At 38.8% G+C, this 23,422-nt stretch overlaps 1 protein-coding gene across 1 annotated transcript in view; it reads left to right on the top strand.

The window, feature by feature from the left end:
• The first annotated feature begins 11,181 nt into the window (after nt 1-11,181).
• The window catches only part of ABCB11 (ATP binding cassette subfamily B member 11), a 112,873-nt gene continuing 100,632 nt past the window's right edge, over nt 11,182-23,422 (top strand). The window contains 3 exon segments of the mRNA XM_036743297.1: nt 11,182-11,543; nt 15,583-15,685; nt 19,767-19,788. Of these exon segments, the coding sequence (XP_036599192.1) occupies nt 15,610-15,685; nt 19,767-19,788 (98 nt within the window). The 5' untranslated portion in view covers nt 11,182-11,543; nt 15,583-15,609.

Here is a 23,422-nt window from a genome sequence, read left to right as displayed (position 1 = left end):
TCCCTTTTCAGCTTCCTTTTGTGTATTATTGCCTTCCCATTTACATCCTTAGCTTCTTGAGGTCCAGGACTGTCTTTTTTTTTTCTTATTTGTATCCACAGGATTTAGCCCAGTGCCTGCCACTAGTTGGTGCATAATAAATATTTATTGAATTGAATTGTTCTTTGGAGATTTTTTTAAATAAATGATCAAGTAAGCCTTCTAAGGATGAGCGATTGTATGCAAAAGGATTAAAGTCTTATTCTCTGAAGTCAGTTTGTTTGTCTTTGAGAAGCAGCTTACCTTAGTTTTTTAAAAGTTCATTTCTATTATTTATTTTTTTAGTTTACGAACACTTTTTATTAATCTTTCTCTTCCACTCCTGCTTTACCTAATTGAGAAAAAAAGGAAAAAGAAAGCCCTCAATACACACACACACACACACACACACACACACAGAGTGTGTATATTATATATATATGTGTGTGTGTGTGTGTGTGTGTACATATAGCCTAGCTCCATCTTCCCCCAAAGGAAATACCACCTTAGCCATTTATAAAAATGTGTTTCTGTATTTTAAATTAAAAACTTTGGTCAGGAGGTGGGTGGGGTATTTCATCTTCATTCTTTTGAAAATGCTTCTCATCATTGCATTGATCAGAGTTCTAAAGTCTTTCAAAATTATTTTTCTATAATGATGTTATCATTGCATTAATTATTCTCCTAGCTCTGCTCATTTTGCTCTGAATCAGTCCATGGGGCCTTCCCAGTTTTCTCCACACATTGTCTTCCATCATTTTTATGGCACAACAATTTATCTTTACATCCACATATCACAATTTGTTTAGCTGCTTCCCAACAGGATTGTCCCTTCCTTTCCAGTTTGGGACTACCATGAAAAGAGCGGCTAAAATATTTTTTGTATGTAGGGGTCCTTTTCTTCTTTCTTTGGGGAATACACCTTGGCATTATATTACTGAGTCAAAGGGGAGACACATATTAGTGGCTTCTTGGGCATAATTCCAAATTGTTTTCCAGAAATGGCCAGACCAATTCACAGTATGTGAATAGTATATATAGAATATATAGTCCTAGACTTGGAATCAGAAGGTCTAGATTCAAGTCTTTCTTCAAGTGTTTCTTACTAGCTGTGGGCCAATGGGTATACTATGTGACTGCTCTAAATCTTAGTTTCTTCTTTTGTAAAGTGGGTCAGGTAGCATTTAGGTTACCTATCTCATTAAGAAAGCCATTTGTGGGAGAAGATTCTGGGAAGATGGCAGAGTAGGTCAGAAAATTCCAAGCTGTCTAGATTTCTTTCACAAACAAGAAAATATAGTGTCTCATGGTAAACGCAGAGCATCAAAAATAAACAAGAGTAGGGGCAGAACAGTGCTCCTTTTGGGACAACCTGAGAAGATCCAAAGAAAGATCCTAGGACCCACGTTCAGCAGACTGAAGTATAAATACCTCCAAGCTAGCTCCACTGAAACAGCAAGTGGCAAGTCCTGGGGGCTGCTGGGTTGGAAGGTAGCCTCAACCTCAAGTCACAGGAATTTTCACTTTCCAGACAGTGTGGGGAATTAGGTGTGAAAAGGGGAAGATTGAAAGACCCTCTGCTGATAAGGGACACCAGGCCCAACTGTGTGCTGCTGAGACACAATTCTGGGTGAGAAGGAACCAGCAAACAGCAGGTGAGTACAGAAGCAGTAGGGTAGGGACACTGCTGGCTGTGGGCACTTACAAAAGAGCTGAGTTCTTGGTCTTGGTTCCAGACCAGAGGGGAGAACTGAAGGTCATAGCTACTAGAGCATTCTTAGGGAGCTAAAGCATTTCCATCATAGTGTTCCAGGGGCCCCTAGCTGTGACTTAGAGGGGGAAAGGAGTACAGAGGTTGAACCAGGACAAAGCTCCAAAAATAACAGCAAGAAGGACCTGAGGCCAGAGCAACACCCCCCCCCACCCCAGACATCAGGATTAGAGGTGATTATAATAACAAGCTGCTGAAAATAAAAAAAGAGCAAGCAAAGGAGAAAGAACCCAACCATAGACAGTTACTATGGGAATAGAGAAGACCAAGATTTTTCTTCAGAGGAGGATACTGAAGCAAAAAAAAAAAAAGCCTCTCCTACCCCAAAGAGTAACATCAAATGGTCACCTGCCCAAAAAGAATTCATAGAAGAACTCAAAAAAGACTTCAAAAATCAAATAAGAGAAATTGAGGAAATTTTTTTTAAAGTAAGAATAATCTGAAAAAAAAGCTTATGAAAAGAAAGTCAACTAACTGGAAATGGAGACCCAGAATCTTAAGGAAGAAAATGACTCCTTTAAAACTAGATTTGGGCAAGGAGAAGCCAGCGAAGTTATGAGACCAAGAAATAATAAAACAAAATATAAAGAAAGAAAAAATAGATGAGAATGTGAAACAAATTATAAGAAAAACAACTAATCTGGAGAACAGATCAAGAAAAGAAAACATAAGAATAATTGGACTACCTGAAAGCTATGATGAAAAAAAGAATCTTGATACAGTAATATAAGAAATAATTAAAGAAAGTTGTCCTAAAATGTTAGAACAAGAGGGAAAATTAGAAGTAGAAAAAAATCAACTGATTGCCACCTGAAAGAGATCTCATGAGGAAAACCTACAGGAATATCATAGCCAAATTCCCAAAGCCCCAGGTTAAGGAGAAAATATTACAAGCAACAACAACAATAATAAGCAATTTAAATACGGAAGAGCCACAATTAGAATTACATGAGACTCAGCAGCAGTGACACTTAAAGACCACAGGTCTTAGAAAACTGTATTTTGAAGAGACAAAAAATTGGGATTACAGCTAAAAATATCCTACCTAGCAAAGTTAAGTATAATCCTGAGCAACAACGAAAAAAGAATATACAATGAATTGACAGACTTTCAGGATTTTGTTGCAAAAAGATAAAAACTGAACATTAAATTTGACATTTAAGATCCCAGATCCAAGGTAAACATCAAAGACTAACTACAATAGACTCAATAAGGACAAATTGTTTCCTTTTAAATGTGGAAATACAAACTGTATGTCTAAGATTGTGATTAGTAATTGGGTAGTTCAAAAGATAGAGTGGACCAGAGCTAAGTATAATGTGATTCTCAAAAATAAAGTGATGTAGGAAAAGGTAAAAAGAGTAATTATCTCATACAAATGAGGTGTGAGAGAAGAATTGATACAGAGGAACTAGATGGGGGAGGAGGGCAGGTAGTTCTGGAACCCTACTCTCATTGGGAATGGGTTAAAGAGGGAACAACACACACACACACACACATATATATATATGTAGAAAGGTATAAAAGTCTTCTACATTATGAAATAAATAAGTTGGTAAGGGGATAGAAGAGCGGGGAGAGGATAAGGGAGGAATAGAGAATAGAAAAAGGGGTGTTTAGAAGAGTGCAGGTTAACAGGAATGGGATAAAGAGAGAACAGCATACATATTTAGAAGGGTATAATCATCTTCTAAATTCAGAAAGAAGTAAGAGGGTAAGGGGATAGGGTGGAGGGAGAGGATAAAGGAGGGATTCTTGGAGGGGTGGTAGGTTAAAGAATAGGAGGGCAAGATAGCAGGTAGAAATAAAGTAGAGGAGTGAATAGGGTGGTATGAGTGAATAGGAATAGGGTGAGAAGGATAGTAAGGAAAGTAGGAAGGAGGAAAATATACAGCAAGTAGTTATAGTTTAGAATGTGAAAAGGATGAATTTACTTATAAAATGGAAACTGATAGCAGATTACAATTTTGAATTTAACAATATGTTGCTTTCAAAAAATGCTATAAAATGAGAGATATACACAAATACGAAATAAAGGTCAGGAGTAGAATTTATTATGTAAAAAAGCAGGGATAGTAATCATGATCTCAGACAAAGTTAAAGCCAAAATCAGATTTAATCAAAAGAAATAAATAGGGAAACTATACTATGTGTCGGCCATATTAATCAATAGTTTTAGACCATACAGAATAACTAGACAATATTAAAAAAATGAGAGCATACCTGCCAAAACAGACACAGGATCTATACGAATGTAAACATAAAACACCTTCTATACAAAGTTAGATCTAAATAATTGAGGCAATATTTATTGTTCATGGGTAGGTAAAGCTAATACAGTAAAAAAAAAAACCCCAAAAGTTTTACCTAACTAATCTATTTATGCAATGCCATCCCAATTAAATTACTAAAAAATTATCTTACTGAATAAGAAAAAAATAACAAGGTTCATTTGGAAGAGCAGAGGGTCAGGAGCTTCAAGAAAACCAGGGGAAAAGATGTGAAGAAACTAGATTCAGTATTATCAGACCCTAAACCATATTATAAGATGAGAGCAGTGTTGAAGTGTAAAATGGATAATTTTGGCTTTTTCGAACTAAAATTTTCCTGTCTAGGACAGCTAGGTGGCGCAGTGAATAGAGCACCCAGCCCTGGAGTAAGAACGATCTGAGTTCAAATCCAGCCTCAGACAATTGACACCTACTAGTTGTGTGACCTTGGGCAAGTCACTTAACCCCAATTGCCTTGCCTTCCCCCCTCAAAAAAATTTCCTGTATAAATAAAACCTATGTAGCCAACAGTAGAAGGAATGCAGAAAATTGGGGTAAAAAAACTCTCATAGACAATTTCCCAGAGAGAATATGATTGGGTCAGAAGATTGTTGGGGTATGGGAAATAAAAATTTAGAAAAATATAGAAAGACTTGGACTTGTGAAGGAAGATGCTATCCCCCTTCAGAGAAAACATATGACAAGCAGAAATAAACATAATACAGTCTTACATATATATGTTTGAGTGTATATGTATATGTTTATGGGTATCTATGTATGTATATGTGTATATATTTATATCTATATCCATATATGTATATCCATGCTTAATTGTAGCCTTCTTAAGGGGGGGGAGGTATATCAATAAGGCAAGATTCATGATATTGATGGTGACCATGAATATGCCTGTATGGTTTGGAATTGCAAAGTAGAAGAGACTCTTTATAGAAGGCAGAAGAAGTAAAACATTTAGACACCAGAGGATCAAATCCCAAAACCAGTAACCCCAATTCGACATAGCAGTGATTGTATCCCAAAGCCAGTAAGTCCACCTCAATGTAACACCAAGGAAATTAAAACACACTATCACAGCAAGGAGTCAAGCCATCCTGTAACCTTCTCCTCTTCTAGAGCCATCCTATAAACACTCACTCATGAATCCTAACTGTCTGCTTGCCTGTGTCCTCTCCTCCCACAGTTCTGAGAGCTCTTGTAGTTCTCAGAGCCCTTCCAGTTCTCTCTCTGTCTCTCATTCTCTCCATCTCTTCCAGTTCTCTGTCCTCTCTTACAGTTCTCTCCTCTTTGTCTTCTTGAAGCTCTCAAGTATCTAGTCTCCACAGCTCTCTAGTTTCCACAGCTCTCTAGTTTGAGCTTTAATGGCTACCCTCAGCATATATATAATGTAATGTCTTTTTTTTTAATGTTACACTGATTTTCTTTCGTTTTGCTATCATTTCCCATTGACTACCACTACCACATAGCCCTCCCCTGTAACTGTTTAGGGCCCTGGGGCTTAGCACCTAATCAGCAAAGAGTATGGGCCTGCCTACAAACAAGCCTCCCCTAATCAAGCTTCCCTCAACTAGCTCCACCTGAGGCCTATTAAATGGGCAGGAAAAGAGCTTTAATCAGGATTAGCACCAAAGTGGGGGAGGAAGGAGGAAAAAAATAAAGTAAAAAATACAGAGCAGAGGACAAAGGAAAGCATACAAGGAAGCAAAGAAAAGGTGGACAACTTTGAAATTAATGTGTAGTATTCATTATATAGGTTTTCTTGAAATGGAAATTTATTGCTTTATATTGAATCCTCTCATGTTCTGCTGTGTACATGGCAATGTTTTTTTTTCTTTTCTTGTCTTGTATTTAAGCTTAAAATAAATTTGAAAACTAAAAAAAAAAAAGAAAAGAAAGTGACTTGTTAACCGTAAAAGCACCACGTAAATGAGAGCTCAAGGTATTATTGTTCTGATTATTGTTGTTATGTGGTATCATCTCAAGGTATTATTGTTCTGATACTTAGGTAAGTACTGAGCACTGAAGGAAATAAAGAACTGTGGGAAATGGATGGGTTATTTTACAGTTGGAGGGGACCTCAGTGTCCTAGTCTAGCCCTTGAGAGTGGGCACGTTTCAAGTTTGTATTTGTATCTTCAGCCCCTAGTACTGGGCCTGGTCACATAGCAGGTGCTTCATAAATGCTTGTGGATTGATACCTGCACTAGAATATCTTTTGTAATATCTAATGAGGAACCATCTAGCTTTTGCTCAAAGAGGAAACATACTACCTGCTAATAAAAACTCAGATTGGTGCAGTGACCCGTCTTAACTCCAGAGGATTGGTGATGAAATAGACCCTCCTCCTCTTGGTAGGGAGGTGGTAGACTATGAGTGTGAAATGAAACATACACTGTCAGACATGGCCAATGAGTTAGTTTCTTGGGCTTAACTGTAATTCTTTGTTACAGGGGAGGGCTATGTGGTAGAGGTAGTCAATGGGAAATGACAGCAAAATGAAAGAAAATCAGTGTAACATTAAAAAAAAAGAAATTACATTACCTCCCCTCTGCCCCCACTAAAACTTGCTTAAGAAGGGAACCAGAGAGTTCATATTTGGAAACTGTATCCTTTGGAAATATCTACACAGCACAAATGCATGCAAACGTGTCCAGATATCTGTCCTTAGGCAGATTAGACTGCTAGAATATGTTTCTGAGACTCCAAAGAAAAGATGGTTCATGTAAGTGTTCCAAACTTATTATTCAACCATATAACCAATGCAATCTTGCATTCAAAGATATCCATACACTGTCTCTTTACCTAAACATGCCTCTATATTTTTACATCCCACTCTTCAAGTCCCTTTTTCCCCTGCCATTCTCATTTATATGGAAATGATAGAATTTGTGATAAAGGAGGGGAGGAAGGCCAGGCCTAGTCTGATGAGTACCCCAGACTTGGAGAAAGCAGATCTCAGAGGGTTGAAAGGGAAGATAGGTAGGGTCATGTAAGACTAAAAATCTTCAGGGCAGTCATCCCAAAAGGAATGGGGAACTATCAAAAATGAAATTCTGATGAGTCCAATTAAGAGGAAAATGAGAGTGTCTAAAGAGACTAATGTGGCTACATAGGGAACTCACCCACCTACTTAGGTGAAAATTACAAAGATACATACAGAAGATGGAAGCAAGAGATGTAACATAGGTTGGATATGAGTGAGCTTAGCCCTGTAAAACTAATGTCAGGAGTGCTCAAGCTCAGAACATTCTTAATTAAAGAATAACCTTTATACCGAAAATGACAGAAAAAAAATTGGCCAATAGGGAGTTAGTACCCAAGTAAAGTGATAGTGGGAAAACATATATTGCCTTTAATGAATTCAAACAAAAACTGAAAGAATTGGTCGATGTGATTGTCAGGGACATTTGAAAGGAGGGTGAATATTGTCTAATTTTCAGCAAAGGGAAGCGAGTAGAATCTACTAACACTAGGATAATGAGTTTGATGTTGAATCTAAAATGGCTAGTTAAAGACAGAGAATAGACATCTATAACAGGATATAGGAAGTGCAAAGAGCCAGCATGGCCAAGTTTTTTGTTTTTTGTTTTTTTAAAAGGCATCTCAGGTCAGTATTATTTCCTTTTTTGACAAGGTTACTAATTTAGTGGATCTTGGGATACTCTAAATATAATTTAACTATGTTTTAGCAAAAGATTTGATAGAGTCTCTCATACTGTCTACTCTTTTGGCAAAGATGGAAAGAAGTGGACTAGATAATAATGTGATTAGGTGGATTCAAAAGTGGTTCCATGGCCAGACGCAAAGAGTAGTTGTTATCATTCAATGTCAATGGGGCAAGAGATGGTGAAGCCTTAAAGATTTCTTCTATCTTGAAGGAGGCATCCACTCTCTTAGAGATTTCCTGCCTCACCAGGATATTCCGATAAGACTAAACTCAGTGAAATGCATTATCCCATTGGAACAAACCTAATCTTTTGCCACACCTGAAACTCCAAGGTTAGCACGTTCTACTCACACCCTCCCCCACCCCAATCACCTGACATCTTATTTCTGTTACTCAACCTCCCAAATAAATAAAGTGGTTGATAGGTCTCTCCTGATAGACTTTTTGTTGCCTGGAATATTATCCTAAGGCTGTGTATCTCCCTTTGTTCCCTGTAGTGCCATCCACCAGCCAACTGCTAATCAGCTGATGCTAATTAAACTTTTTATCTCCTAGCCTTGCCTCTTGATTTATTGACCTCCAGTCAAATGGTCCAAGGTGGGAGGAATTCTTCTCTAGGAGGATCTTAGGATCTCTGGTCTAAGAAATCCCCCAACATCATTAAATCTGTAGATCATGTAAAACTAGGAGAGATAGCTAATCTGCTGGATGACAATCAAGATCCAAAGTTATTTTGACAAGCTAGAGGATCGGACCGAATCTGATAAGATGAAATTCAATAGGTCTTATGCTTGAATTCAAAATATTAACTTCATAAGCACAAACAGGGAAGTCATGGTTAGACATAACTGTTATTTTTTTCCTGAAAACAGTTTGGAGGCTTTGACTGATGGCAAGTTCAATATACATCAGCAGTGTGATGTGGCAGTTGGAGAGCTAATGTGATTTGGGGCTTCATTAAGAGAGGCCTAGCTTCTAAAAAGAAGAAGTTTATATATCTGGTGGGAATTGTGTGAAGGTCAGTCTCAACAAAGTGGAGACAACTACCAGGAATATTAGCCGCTAGGTCATGCTGTTTGGAGATCTCAATATTTTCTAGTGGTCACATGCCCATTGTCTGCAGTGGGTCTCCAGCAACCAAGTTATATTTCAAGTGTCCCCCTTTAAAAGAGCTTAGAGAACTGAATACAAGCTTAATATAATAGACAGGGCCTGAAGGGAAGAGGATGATGGCCCTTCCACCATCCACCTTAATACATAGTGCCCGTGCTGTGGGTCAATGAGACCCTTACTCCTGGATGCCACCTGAAAGAAAGAGCAACCATACCTCTGTCAGGTAGATTTAAAGATGCAGGTAGTTCCTGCTATGGAGCCAATAGAAAGAGGTTGCTTTTACCCACATGGTAGGGCAAAGGAGAATGTCTTCTTCCAGAAGCAGGTGCCTGGCATCTCCCACATGTGTGCCTCCATCTTAGGTGGCCTGGGCATGTGCCAAAGTCCAACAGAAATATGTCTGTCTATCAGTATTATCTCTGTGTAAATGTGTAGATGTGGTTACTGAGTGGCATGGATAGATAGCATCTGGGGCCTGGCCTGGGTCTGTAGAGAGGAGAGCTGGGGACAGCGCCTGCCCGACCAGCCTATTAGCTAAGGAAGAAGGAGAAGCAAGCACCAGGAACTCCTCCAAGACTAGAAGTTCTTGTCTCCAGTCCTCAAGGGGGATATTAGGATATAATTATATCTACCTGCCACACCTCAAATAATTGCTTGGTCATTCTTTTTTTTTCCTCTAGCCATTCTTAAGCAAGAGAGTAGCCCTTGACTTTCTCACCAGTTTAGTGCCTCTCCACCAAATGTTGGTTACACAAAAAACCATCACACATGGTAAATAGTGAATAAATCCTTTTATCTAAGCAAACAGCAAGCAGAAATAGGAAAAGTTATGTAGATTAGAATACACAAAAGTTACTGAACTCTTCAGCTTGGAGGAAAATGGGATCTCAGTTTAAATCAAGAGAAAGAACAATCTCACCCAGACGGGGTCCAAGCTAGCAGCCTCTAGTATTTCAGGCAAGTTCAGAGACATGAAAGGGCCAGCTCTTCATGCATGTTTGTCATTCCAAAATCTTTGTTTCTCTCATCCCTGGAATATCTTCTGTCTGCGAGTCTCTCCCTAAGAGTCTGGAGCCCATGCATAGGTGCACATTGTTGAGCTCAGCCTTCTCTCTGCTGTCAGGATCATGTCTCTCACCATAGCATAGCATGGACTTGTTTCTTTCCTGCCCTATTTCTTTGGGAATGTGGTTACAAAAGGATAACTCTTAAGAAGTGCTACAAGGATGTATAGGGAGTCAGCCAAGTCAGCAATGTAGCCCTATTCCCACCTGAACTGTCCGATGAACCTTTCCTATTAGCTCTATTAGCATCATGACTCATTAAACACGTCTTCCAGCCCGTCACAACATCTCTTTCATCTCTCACATCATTTTCTAAGTTCTGGGATGAACTAAAGAAGTTAAATTCTCTACATGTCACAGCTAGCAGCTGGCAACCAAAGGCAACCCATGCACTTGTGTGCCCAGGGCCAGCTCACCAGGTGCATCCTCAGCTGGTACAAGGGAAGCATGACCAGGAACTTTATTTGTCATTGAGATCTTAGAGAGGGACCTCTAATGAAACATCATCCTGAAGTAGAAGCTCGAGGAAGGGAGAGAAGGCTAATGGCTTTGAAGCCACAAGGAGAAAGAGCGTCAGGGATGGGAATCAGAAAGACCTGAGTTCAAATCCAGCCCAAGATACCCGTTAGTTGGATGATCTTGAGCAAGTCATTTAACCCCTCTAGGCCTCAGTTTCCTTATCTGGAAAGTGGGAGGGCTAGACTCAATGAACTGGAAAACTGATCCCTTCCAACTATCAATCTGTGATCCTAAGAAAGAACAGGGAGGGAGACAATAAAGGTAGAAAATGAGATGCCTGGAAAAGTCATAAAATGTGCAATTAAGGAACAAATCCCCCAAGTTGATGATTCTGTCTTGGGCCTCTTTATAAGTGAATTTTTTGACACTTGTGAAAAGAATAAACTATTTCCATTAAAAATTGTACATATTAATGAAGCATTTAGTTGGCTTGAATTTCTTAATGCTTAAACTTAAAAAAAAAATCACTAATGCAAATTGACACAGTACAGGCATTGGAGGATAGGTAAGCCTGAGTTGATTGACCTCTTAGACCCAGGTGCAAAGGTTACTTGGGGTATCTAAGTTAAGGGCTGATTCAAGGGTTCTTAAAGTTATCTAACCAATTATTAATAATTGAACTGAGTCAGGAATACGGGGGCGGGTCTAAATCAATATTTTCCTGGTTGTATCTTTTTTACTTTTTCAAAGAGTTTGGGGAACAAGACACATTTTAAAATGAGGGTCTGTAGCATGGGCGCAGAGACCCTTTCCTGGTGAAAGGCATCAGACATAGTTCCTGCATCTGTCTGCTAGAATGCGATTGCTATTTTAGAAGAGAGATCCACTATCTCAGAATCCATGCTGATAACTTTTAAAGAGCTTCCCTGCTGTGTATGTGCTGTTATTGCTTTGAGTAGGTAACCCCTCCTCTTATGTCACCGTCCTGAGCTTTGGGACTGCCTCAGGGCCATTGACCCACAAACAAATAGATAATGTTAACTAAAACACCTGAATTCTGATCAAGCCTTTAAAGAGATGAAAACTGGGGCTGGAAAAGGATGAAATATCTCTTGACTCCCTGCACTGAAGTAGTTTCTTTTGGCTCATCCAGGTCTATGCCCACAGGTAAGTGGTACTTCTGTTGGTTTGGATACTTCTCGATTCAAATCTTCTCCATTTAAAGTTATATTTGCACTTGTGGGTTGGTAAGGTTTTTTTTAATTTGTTTTTTAATTTTCCTCCCTGGTCTAGTATTGCTTTCTGGAGTAATCTTTAACGAATAATCTAGGTACCATTTATAGTTTGCAAGGGTCCCAAAGGTAAGCCTCATCTTGTCTCTGTTTCTAGGAGTGGGATAATATCATAATATTGTAAACATTAATGATAATATAACATCTCTGGTGAGTGTAATAAAAGCCACATCAAAGCCACCAGATGAATTCTGGTGATTCTTTTTTTTTTCCTTCTTCAAATTGGGACAAGTGGGAACAGGTGGGTTAGTTGGACAATGTGTAAGATTTTCAGTCTGGCTGAACTGGAGAAAACAAGAATTTCTGTTTTTGGGATTGTATAAAAGACATCCCTACAGCGAACAAAAGGAGAATTATCACCCACTTTGCTGCTCAGGAGAGGCCTCTATTTCTGGAAAGTTCCACAGGCCCAAGGAAGGAGCAGATTATTGGAGTTAGGATATATGTCATTATATACATCAATATAATATCACTATAATATCATTATTTTGCCCTTTCCCAATTCTAGTTTTCAAGGAATCATTTTCTTCCTTAAGTTTTTGATTCTCTTTTTCTAGTTGTTTGACTTTCTTTTCATATTTTTCTTGATTTTCTTGGATTGTTCTTATTTTTTTTCCTAATTTTTCTTTGATTTCTCTTAATTAATTTTTGAAGTCCTTTTTAAGTTCCTCTAAGAACTCTTCTAGGGCTTGTGACCGTTTGACATTTCTCATTGAAAAAGGAGTGGTTTTTTTTAAGCTCCACTATCTTCCTCTGGATATGAACCCAGATCTTCTCTATTCTCATAGTAGCTATCTATAGTTGGATTCTTTCTCCTTTGCTTGCTCATTTTTATTTTGTTTTGTTTTATTTTTAGCAACTGTCTTTATTTTAATCAAATTCTAGTCCTGAGGAGTAGGTAACAATGCCCCAGGCCTCAGGTCCTTTTTTGTCCCGGGGCCCAACTTTGGGCACTTCTATCTTCTCCTAAGCCAAGGTCAGGGCCCTTAGCCATGCTGTCCCACCAACACTCTTACTCCCTGCAGTCCCTCCAGTGGCTGCAAACTTCAACTGTCCTTTCCTCCCTGGAACCAAAACTGGGGACTCTGCTCTCCTGCAAGCGCCCCCAGCCAGCAAGGTCCCCACCCCTCTGCTAGGGCACTCACCAACCATGTACTAAGCCACAGCCCAGGACAGAGTTTGGTTAGCACACTCAACAGTGGAGGTTCTTTAAATTTCTCCTACTCAGCCTTCCAACCCCCACACAGTGTGTGAGGTGAAAGTTCCTGAGGCTGAGGCTGCCTTCAAACTCTGCTGACCCCAAGGGCTTGTTGTTTCTGCAAAGCAGGTCTAGGGGTGTTTGCTCTTCACTCAGGCTCAACTTTCACTCCTGGAGGTTGAATCTTTTCTAGAGTCTTCTCAAGTTGTCTTGGGAGGAAAACTGCTTTACCCCTTTTTGTTTATTTCTGCTGCTTTGCAATCACTTTGAGGCAAAGTTCCCTTCCTTTTGATGGAGGAAATTTGGAAAGCTGGAAGTCTTCTGAGCTACTCCACCATCTTCTCAGAATCTCCCACATTCACTCTTGATAAGATTTTAGAGGTGGTTGTATAGCCTAAAGCAGGGGTGGTGAACCTGCCTGTAGCCCTCTAGGTCCTTAAGTATGGCCCTTTGACTGAATCCAAACTTCACAGAACATATTCCCTTAATAAAAGTAAAACTTGGACCCAGTCAAAAGGCCACACCCAAGGACCTAGAAGGCCACATGTGGCCCCAAAACTACAGGTTCCCCACCCCTTCTTGGAGCAACTTCTGACTTCTTAAAAGTTTCCTCATCTCCTCCTCAGCCTTTCAGTACAAATTACTTCATAAATTATTCATCTTGCCTAGACACAAGGTTGTAAGGAATAGAATTTACGTGAAATGTAAACTCATGATACAAAATGCTATGGATGCTTAAGATCCTATTATTATCATGTTGGTTCATATACAGTTGGATGGGCATCCTGTAGAACTTGTCCATTAGAATGATTATATATTCTACCCACAGACAATGCGTTAGATCCAGAACTGAACAGAAGGGAGCAAGAGTGGTGGATTGCTTTTGGGGAGTGGTGCATTTCTTTTAATGACTTCATATTTCTCCTTAAAACAGAGGTCCCTATTTTAATGGCTTAATTTTAATTATTCAACTAAAATAATTTAATAAACAGTAATTAAATAATGTAATTTAACAATAAAATATTTAATTATTTAATTTAATTAATTTAATCATAAATAACAATAATGTAGGGCTGCAAATCTCTGTAAAGTTGAAGTCAAGAATTGCCCAAAGGGAAGCTAATCATGTCAGTTGGCATTATAAACAAGGAATTATGAAGAGGAAGTTTATTAAAGGGTACCTTCAGGTAATTATGTGATTGAAAAAGCAGGTGGACTGACTGTCCTTTCTGATCATGTGACTAGAGTAAGGTGTAACTAAAGGCCATTTCTTGTGCCCCTTTGGTATCCATCCTTGTGATAAGGGGCATACTGTTAAATGATTAACAGCAACCTCTCCAAAAACTGTACATAGGACACACTTTTAAGTTTAATCTGAATTATTAATACTTTCTCTATCATTTTCTTAAGTGTACAACAACTCTTGTTTCTACCATTTCTAGCCTCAGGCTAAGCAGAGTGATACTATGCTGTTTCAACAGGAGTGCTACCATATCTGTCAAAAAGGGCAGAAACCCAGAAGTCTGGGAAAGGTAGAGTTAACTCCAGCTTTCATCTCTCAGACTCTGAGGTTTGTCATCTCATTGGCTGGATGTAGGTGAGGTACAGTTTCATCTATTAGACAATGCTTCTTAGTTCAGAGCTCCTGGCCCTTAGTGAAGGACTTCCCCCTAGCCTATGGTGACAGATCACCTCTTAAATTTCCCCAGATCCTGTGAGTCTTTTAAGTGAGTAGATGGAGCTTTCTATGCTTTAAGGGCAAGTTCACTGTCTGTCTTTTCATATACAATTTATCAACTCAAAGGCTCGGTTTCCAAAGAGGGGCATATGCTTTATTTATACCTGAAAGAGCCTCACCCTTATGTTTCATGGCCTCTCTTTTCTCCCCCTAAGACCTTTCAATTTGCTAAGTACAAAAGGGGGCACACTCTTACAATGATAACTTAATTTTTCTATACAATGTGTCACAACCAGTGGTGAACTACTCAACTGTCCGAGCCTTACTTTCCTCATCTACAAAAGGGAAGGGTGAGAGTGAGGCCTGAACCAGATTGAAATGTAATTGGTAAATGTTTAACTTAATAAGTGAAAATTCACTGTGACCTAGACAATGTTAACTTGTGTTTTTCTAAGTCAGTATTCCTATGATCCATTTCTACTTGGGTTTGACACCACTGGAGTAGAGTGATGTCTTTTCCAGGAGCAACATCCCCTTATGTTAAAGATGAATCTTTATTACCATACTTTATTAAGAAGGCTTCAGAATATGAAAATACCCTCTGACTCCTGCCTTTCAAGATTTAGACAGAGAATCTTGGTATGTTCATGTAGGATTGTTTCTGTTTTTCCTAAAATTGAGTATCTGAAATTTTTAACCTAGCTTCTTTAAATTAAAAAAATTTTTTTTGAAAAATTAAATTGACTTAAAAAACTAGCAAATTATTTCTTCTCACAACATTTTGATGTTCACCAGCATCCCTTTGAAATAATGTAGAAAACATTTTAAAATGATTTCCCAATTTCTTTATGTAACTTCATAAGTAATTAATCATAAAAATTTTATAGTTGGAAGAGCCCTCCAAGGTCAGTGACCCAGTTTTGACTCAGAGGGATTAGTAGAGATTGATTCTGGGGGTGAATTTTTCTTTTACTTCAGTTAATTTGACTTGTTTTTCCTAGAAGAAATGAGTTGCAGCAATTCTTTCTTATTTTACAGGGTCATTGACTGAAGGTAGAAATAATCATGTCTGATTCAGTCACTCTACGTGGTGTTAAAAAATTTGGAGAGGAGAATCATGCCTTTGAATCAAATGAATCAGGTAAGAGCTCTTTTCCTTTAAAACAAAAACAAACAACTAAATCAATGTTTTATTGACTATTTAACATTAATGATTAATAATGCTGTTACTTCCTGATGACCTTCCCCTACCACCAACAGAAAATAAGCAAAACAAAGGAATACAACTAAGAAAATAAATCATCACTGTGGTCATTCTGTACCTAGAGTCCACTACATTTTGGCCAAGGGGAGTGAGGCATGCTTTGCCAGTAGGTGAAGGAAGCAAGAAATTTGTCCTCACTAAAAGGAGGCAAAACCACAAGTGGGTAAAAGTTACTAAGTTTTCAAGAACTATGTCTTTACAAAGTGACCACCACAAGAATCTAATTTCCTTTTCTTTTTTTTTTCTTGAAGTGGGGAAGGCATGACAATTGGGGTCAAGTGACTCCTGACTCCAGGGTCAGTGCTCTACTCACTGTGCCATCTAGCTGCCCCCTAATTTCCTTTTCATAAAGCATTGATGTATTGGATACAGCAAATGCTCAACAAATCTGATTAAGTAACTGGATATTAATCTTCCATCGGTTTGTATGTAAGGAATACTTTTCTTTCTAGAATGGTGCTATTTGACACAGTTTTCCTTGTGGCAATAATAATAATAACTGGAATTTATGTAACACTTTAAGCTTTATAAAGCATTTTACATGTGCACAGCATTAGGAAGATTTGAGTTCAAATTCAACCTCAGACACTTTCTAGTTGTATGACCCTGAGCAAGTAACTTAATCTCCCTTATTCTAAGTTTCCTCATATATAAAATGAGGATAATAGTAGTATCTACCTCACAGGACTATTAGAAGGAAAAAATGAGATTGTATTTAAAAAGTGTTTTGTAAACCTCAAAGTGATGTATAAATAGTAAAATTATCATTATTTTATCATTTTGCTTAATCCTTGGTTTCAACAATTCGGCTAGCGGCTGTTGTGGGGGTGAAAGACTAACACCAGCCCAACAATAAGAACACTGCCAGCACAGGTTCTTTTGATCTGCTTTACCAAAGAAAGCAACGTTAAGGGGTTCACAAGCTTACTTTAAATTCAGCTTACAAATATCATTCACTTAGTTCAGGGGGAAAAGCCAGCACCCTGAACTTCAGAGCAAATACAAACAAATTGCAAACATACATCATAAACAGACCAAATACAATTCATAGTTACCAAGAAACCATTAACATCTGGGTGAGCCAGGAGCCCCCCTCAGCGGCTGCCCAGATGAGTCCCATATCAACACTCCTCCAGGAGTGAAATCCTTAAGTAAATAGCTCTGTTCTCTCTTTTTATACAGTCTTTGGATGTCATCAAATGTCATCTGAGCTACCAGAACTTAGGCTCCTACTATTGGCTCTGGTCTTAGCAACACTGGCTTCACACCCACATAGGTTTAGCACCTAGTAGATAGGGGTTTGGGCCTGGGGCTTTGCACCTAGTAAGGTTCAACCAAAGAGACTTAATTAATTTACTATTCTAAAACAGTACAAAAGCCCCAACTTAATTGCCAACATGTTCTTTCAATATCCCTGGGAGGGAGGTGCTATTATTATTATCTCCACTTTCCAGATGAGAATACTAAGTAGGTTTATGAGGTAGGACCCGAATTCAGGTTTTCTGAACTCCAACTCCAGCATTCTCTCCCTTATGTCACCTAGCTGCCAAGTAGGTGATCTGCTTGGTATCAATCCATGATCCAAGCATCACAAGGTGATGGGGTGATATCAGCACCTCTAGAGGACATTAGCAGAGAGGTAGAACTTCCTTTTCTTGTTTCTCCTTCCACCATTTTGAATTTGCAGTTGAAATAGGAAGGGAGTTAGGGTGGGAATGGAGCTAAACAGGGAGATCCTTGGAAGAACAGGCCCTACAGAAAGCATACCTGATCTACAAAACAACCCAGCAACAATACATTCAATGGTCCCCTCCCCTCCCCAGCCCTCTGGACACATGCTAGTATATACCATTGAAATACCATGGTGTTTAGAAATTAATCTGGTACTCTGATGCTGTAGAAAGGGAGCTAGATTTGAAGTCAGGGGGTCTGGGTTCAAATACCAACTTTGCCACTTATTACCTGTGTGATCTTGGGGAAATCGCTGAATCTCTCTGGGCCTGAGTTTCCTTCTCTTGAAGGAAAGGTTTAACTAAATGGCCAAGAATTAGGTCGGGATAGCAGCAGAAGAACCTTTTTAAATCCTCTTAACTGTGAAGGAAGATTCTGGTTGAGCATTGTTCTACAATATTTGTTGGCAGCATGGTGTAGTTGAAAGAGTGCTGGAACTTGTCAGAAAGCCCAGATTCAAATGTTACCTCTCACACACATTAACTGTGTGACCAAGGTCATGTCACTTAACCTCTCCAAGAACTTGATTTCCTTATTTGTAAAACTGGGATAATCATACTTGTATAGCCTAGTCTACAAGGCTTATAGTAAAGATCAAGTGATATAATGCATGTAATATTTTACAAACCTAGAAACCTTTTATAAATGTCTGCAATTGTTAAAAATGAAATTTTATAAAAAAATCTAAATATGATGATTTTTTTTGGAAAGGGTCCTAGACCAGTGATTTCTTCAGTGCAGGTAATTCTCATTGTGGAAACTCCTCTAGCTAATGAAGGTCAGGAGCTTGTCTATAAGTGAGACTGAGAGAGTGGCCTGGAATACTGAAGTATTGAATAGTTTGTCCATGATTAGACAGTTGGTATAAGTAAGAGACAGGGCTTGAATCTAGGTTTTCCAGACTCCAAGGCTGGCCCTCTATGTTATCTGAAACAATTTTCTAATCAGTATTCCTAAGAGTTGAATATACAGATTGGGCTTGAAATAAATTAAGATGGATTACCTAGTAACTCTGAATTGACCACAGGTGAAGAATGAAATGGGTTAAAAAAAAAAGTTGAAACCTTAAACTCTATAACAAAGAAGCAATACTGAGGAGAATAAGTTCCAAAGACTGGGAAACAAAGTGTTGAGGTTGATTTGAAGGGCAGGAGCTCAGAATCACATAAGAACAGATCAGAGAGAAATATCAGTGAAAGTTGGTGCTGGAATGACTGAGGGTGGGACCATGGATTCCAAGCCTCCATTTAAGAAGAGAACCCAACTTTGTTATCTTCTCATCTCTCACCTGCCTGCACTATATTGGGACTCCTCTGACTGACCTCGCTATTATGTCCCTAAGTTGAGTACCTTCCCCTGATTTCTTCTACCACCACTCCTCACCCCCAGTCCCACTCAACTTTTCCAGCTTCCTTTCGTGTTTTGTCTTCCCCCATTAGATTGCAAGTTCCATCAGGGGTTGTCTTCTTTCATATTTATATCCCTAGCACTTAGCACAGTGCCTGGCCCATAGTAGGGGCTAAATAAATGTTTATTAACTATTAACTATGTTAAAGCTTGGGCCAGAAGAGGAAGGTAACATGAAATCAAAAAATCTTGGCCATTTCACCACCTACCTTACCCTGCACCGTAATCTAGCAGACAACCTAGAAGACCACCATATTCTCATCTCTTCTCCCTTGGATACAAGGCAGTTCTTGACCTCTATTCTCATTCTCCAGTGGCAAATATGAATGTAAGTTCAAGTAGTAACTAGATCCTCAAACACACAGGAAAACTACAGAAATGAATGTATGGAATTAATGAATACTAATTTTTATTAACTAAACTGTTTTTTAGGCATAACCAAGTTTGCATCCTGTACTTTCAGCAGCATCCATCTCAATAGCACCCTTCCTTCTCACTGGTTAACTGCCAGATCTACCAGGGTCTTTGTGACTGGGTGACAATTTTATTCTTTTATAGAAATTAGCTTGTTTTAATTTAAAAGTAAACTCTTTCAGAAGAATTCCTGAGGATAAGCTAAACAACAACAACATGCACACACACACATACACACACACAACACATACACCCACATATGCGCACATCAGACACAGAACTCTAGTCATTATGACCATATTCCTTGAAACATTATTTTATGGCATTGGGAAATAAAACTCTTAGTGATTTTGCATGTAAATTTCTGCTAAACATTAACATTTTTGCTTTATTTTTGTCCTGACAGATACCAACACTAAGAAAGCAAGGTAAGTTAATATTGTCAATAATAATGCTACATTTCTGGCAGAAATTGGTTTTTTTTTTCTGGTTGAAGCATGACATTTTTCCAAAGGGAATAGAACATAGAAAATAGCACCATTTCTAGAATAGATTCTACATTATGGTATCTTTAGGCTACGTTCTTTGTTCCCTACCCCTATCTCTCCCTAGTTCAAGCCAGCCATTTATATTTGCTTCCAGAGTCCATTCAGATGTTATTATTTTTACACGTAATTTAGTTCAGTAAGCCTGTATTAAGCACCTACTGTATGTAAGATACCATGTCAAGTGTTAGAGATACAAAGGCAAAAATTATTTGTTTGGGGGAGTGATGGTGGTGGTGGTAATGATTTTTACATGTATAATAATATAAATAAAATGTATATGGAAAGTCATGTCATGAGGGAGAGAATGCTAATAATAAGGGAAAGGCCTCACATAAGGAGTTTCACCTGAGCTGTACTTTGAAAGAAATTAGGGAATAAAGAAGTAGAACTGAGGCAGGAGGCCATCAAAGACAGAATGCAAAGGCAAGGAGGTGGGAGGTGAGATGATATGTATAGTGAACAGCTAATTGGACAGTTTGACTAGGGTTGAAAATACATGACATTGGATTGTGGTAGTTTTTAAGTACCAAGGTGAGTAGTTATATTTAATCTGAGAGGAAATAGGGAGCCATTGAATATTTTTTTAGTAGAGGACTGTCATGCCAGATCTATGTTTTAGGAATATCAATTTGGCAGCTGTGTGGTTGATGGGAGAGCATGGGAGAGACCTGAAGCAGGGAACCCAGTTGGTGTTTGAGGGTCTGAACTAGTATGGAGGCTATGTGAATGGAGACAAGGTGTTGTGGATTATCAACGAGGCTTTGCAACTGAATGAATGCAGGGGAAGAGAAAGAAGAACCAAACATAATTTCAAGGTTGCAAACTAGGGAAAGATGGTGGTGTCTTTGATGGCAATAAGGAAGTTTGAAGGAAGGAAGGCTTTAGCAAAACACAGAATAATTCTTGTTTTGGCTATGTTGAATTTGAGTTTCCTAAAAGGATATCTAGGTAGAGAAGTACAGTAGATGGTTAGAAATATGAATTCAGGATTGGAAATAGATTTGAGAATCATTTGTATAGAGAGGATCATTGAATCTATGGAAGCTAGTGAGGTCATCAAGTGAGAAAACACATGGAAGGGGACTAGGACAGAATTTAGGGGGATGTCCATATTTAATGGGTAGGAAGAAGATACAGGTGCAGCAAAGAAAACTGAAAAGGAGGGGGTTGAACTGGGGAAAGTGCCACACAAGGAAAGGGGGGAGAGATCATCTAAGAAGAGAGGGTAGTCAGCTATGTCAAAAGCTGCAAAGAGGTTAAAAAAAGAATGGAAACTGAAAAAAGGCCATTAGATCTATTAGATAAATGATAATCAGAAACATCAGAGCTCTGATGGTTCTGGAATTGAGGTTGAAAGGGACTGAAAAATGAGGAAATAGAATCAACAAGTATCCACATCTATTTCTAGAAGTTTGGCTATGAAAAGGTAGAGAGACAATAGCTTTTAAAGGCAATAGCTTTTAAAGATAGTAGTTTTAGGGAATGATGATAGTAGCTTTAGTGGAGGTTTTTTTAAGAGGAGAGCTAGGTATGTATGTGGGTGGTGGTGGAGAGCATGAGGAGGAGAGACTGATGGTATAGAGATGAGAGAGGGGATGACTGAGAGAAAAAACTCCTGAAAAGGCTGGGAGGGGATCAATCAAGGGCAGATGGTGGGTTGTCCTCACAAGAACTAGGACTGCCACTTTATCAAAGAGTAAAAAAAAAGGAGAGGTTGAGTCATTTGAGGTATGAAGTGGGAGAGAAGGAGGAGCTTATGAGAGAGACAACGTGCCTGGTGGAATGAGTGCTGGATATGTCATTAGAGTTAGTCAAGAAACATTCATTAAGGGTCTACAGTGACATGCACTGTGTTGTTGTTGTTTCTCCTTCATTCTCAAAGAGGACTGTGACATCAGGAAGGTGACTCCAGGACTTGCAAGTGAATTGGATTTGAGTGAGGGAGGGCTGTGCAAGGTCACCAGCCTCGCTTTCTCCTCTGGAGTCATCTGGACCAAGTGGCAAGACACAGATCAGGTCGACTGGAGATGGCCCCCTAAACACTGGGGATACAAAGAAAGTCAAAAGACATTCTTTGCTCTCAGGGAGATCCCAGTTAGAAGATCTAGTTCAAACTTCAGGTTCTGTTGTTAATTATGTGATTTGTAATAAATCATTTGACTTCCATGGGCTTCAGTTTTCTCTTTGCTACAAGTAAAAGGTCAAATTAGATAACCTTTAAGATCCCTCCTATTTTTAGGTCTGCAATCCTGTGAATGGCCTCTTTTCTTAGTAAAGTAGGAGGAGAGGTCCATTTTATATCTTGTAATGTTCTCTCTCTCTTGTTGGGTCATAAATTTTTACCTCATTCATAGATCCAACAGGTAAACTGTTCCATGCTCCCCTAATTTGCCTATGCTATCAGTATGTCTAAATCATTTATCTATTTTGACCCTCACCCCCTTCTAAACTTATTTTTTGTTCTGCTTGTGACTTCTAGTCCTTCAATTCCTGTTTTCTCAGTATACAAACCCTGCTCCAGCTTACCTTCCTGCTCTTCGGTCTTAACCCTAGAGCTGGTGAATATAGCTATATATTGTAAATTATGCTTAAAGCCCTTGCCCTCTTGTCCTGTTGCCTGTCGCGACTTGCCAAACTCCAGCCCTGGATTACCCCTCTCCGCCATCTATCTTGGCTGCAACTATTCAGGTCATCATTCCCCAATTGATAAATGGTCAAAGGATATGAACAGGCAGTTTTCAGATGAAGAAGTCAAAGCTATCTGTAGTCATATGAAAAAAATACTCTAAATCAGTATTGGTTAGAGAAATGCAAATTAAAACAACTCTGAGGTGCCATCGTACACCTACCAGATTGACTAATATGACAGAAAAGGAAAATGAATGGGAAAATTAGGACAATAATTCACTATTGGTGGAGTTGTGAACTGATTCAACTATTCTGGAGAGCAATTTGGAACTACACCCAAGAGGCTATAAAACTGTGCATGACCTAGAAAAATCACTACTAAGTATATCTGAAAGAGACTGGGAAAAAAAAAAGAACCTACATGAACAAAAATATTTAAAGTGGCTCTTTTCATGGTGGCAAAGAATTAGAAATGATGCCCAACAATTTGGGAATGGCTGAACAAATTATGGCATATGATTGTGATGAAATACTATTGTGCTATAATAAATGACAAGCAGGACGATTTTTGGAAAAACCTGGAAAGACTTCCATGAACTGATGCTAAATGAAGTGAGCAGAACCAGGAGCTTCTTGAGTCAGGGAGTGACACAGTAAGGTCTATGCTTTAGGAATGACACTTTGGCAGCCATACAGATGAATGATCAGAGATGGGAAAGACTTGAAGAGGGTAGATCAATTAAGAGTCTGGGTGATGAGGGCCTGAGCTAAGGCGGTGACTGTAAGACCCAGGTTCAGTTCTGATCTATATCTGGCCACTCGATCCAGACGGCTCTGGAGTCTAAAGTGAGGCTGGTGACGTTGCACAGCCCTCACTCACTCATAT

The sequence above is a fragment of the Trichosurus vulpecula genome, chromosome 2 (assembly GCF_011100635.1).
Source record: "Trichosurus vulpecula isolate mTriVul1 chromosome 2, mTriVul1.pri, whole genome shotgun sequence".
Lineage (NCBI taxonomy): Eukaryota > Metazoa > Chordata > Mammalia > Diprotodontia > Phalangeridae > Trichosurus > Trichosurus vulpecula.
Note: the sequence above shows the minus strand (reverse complement) of the source record. Positions and strands in the feature narration are given on the sequence as shown.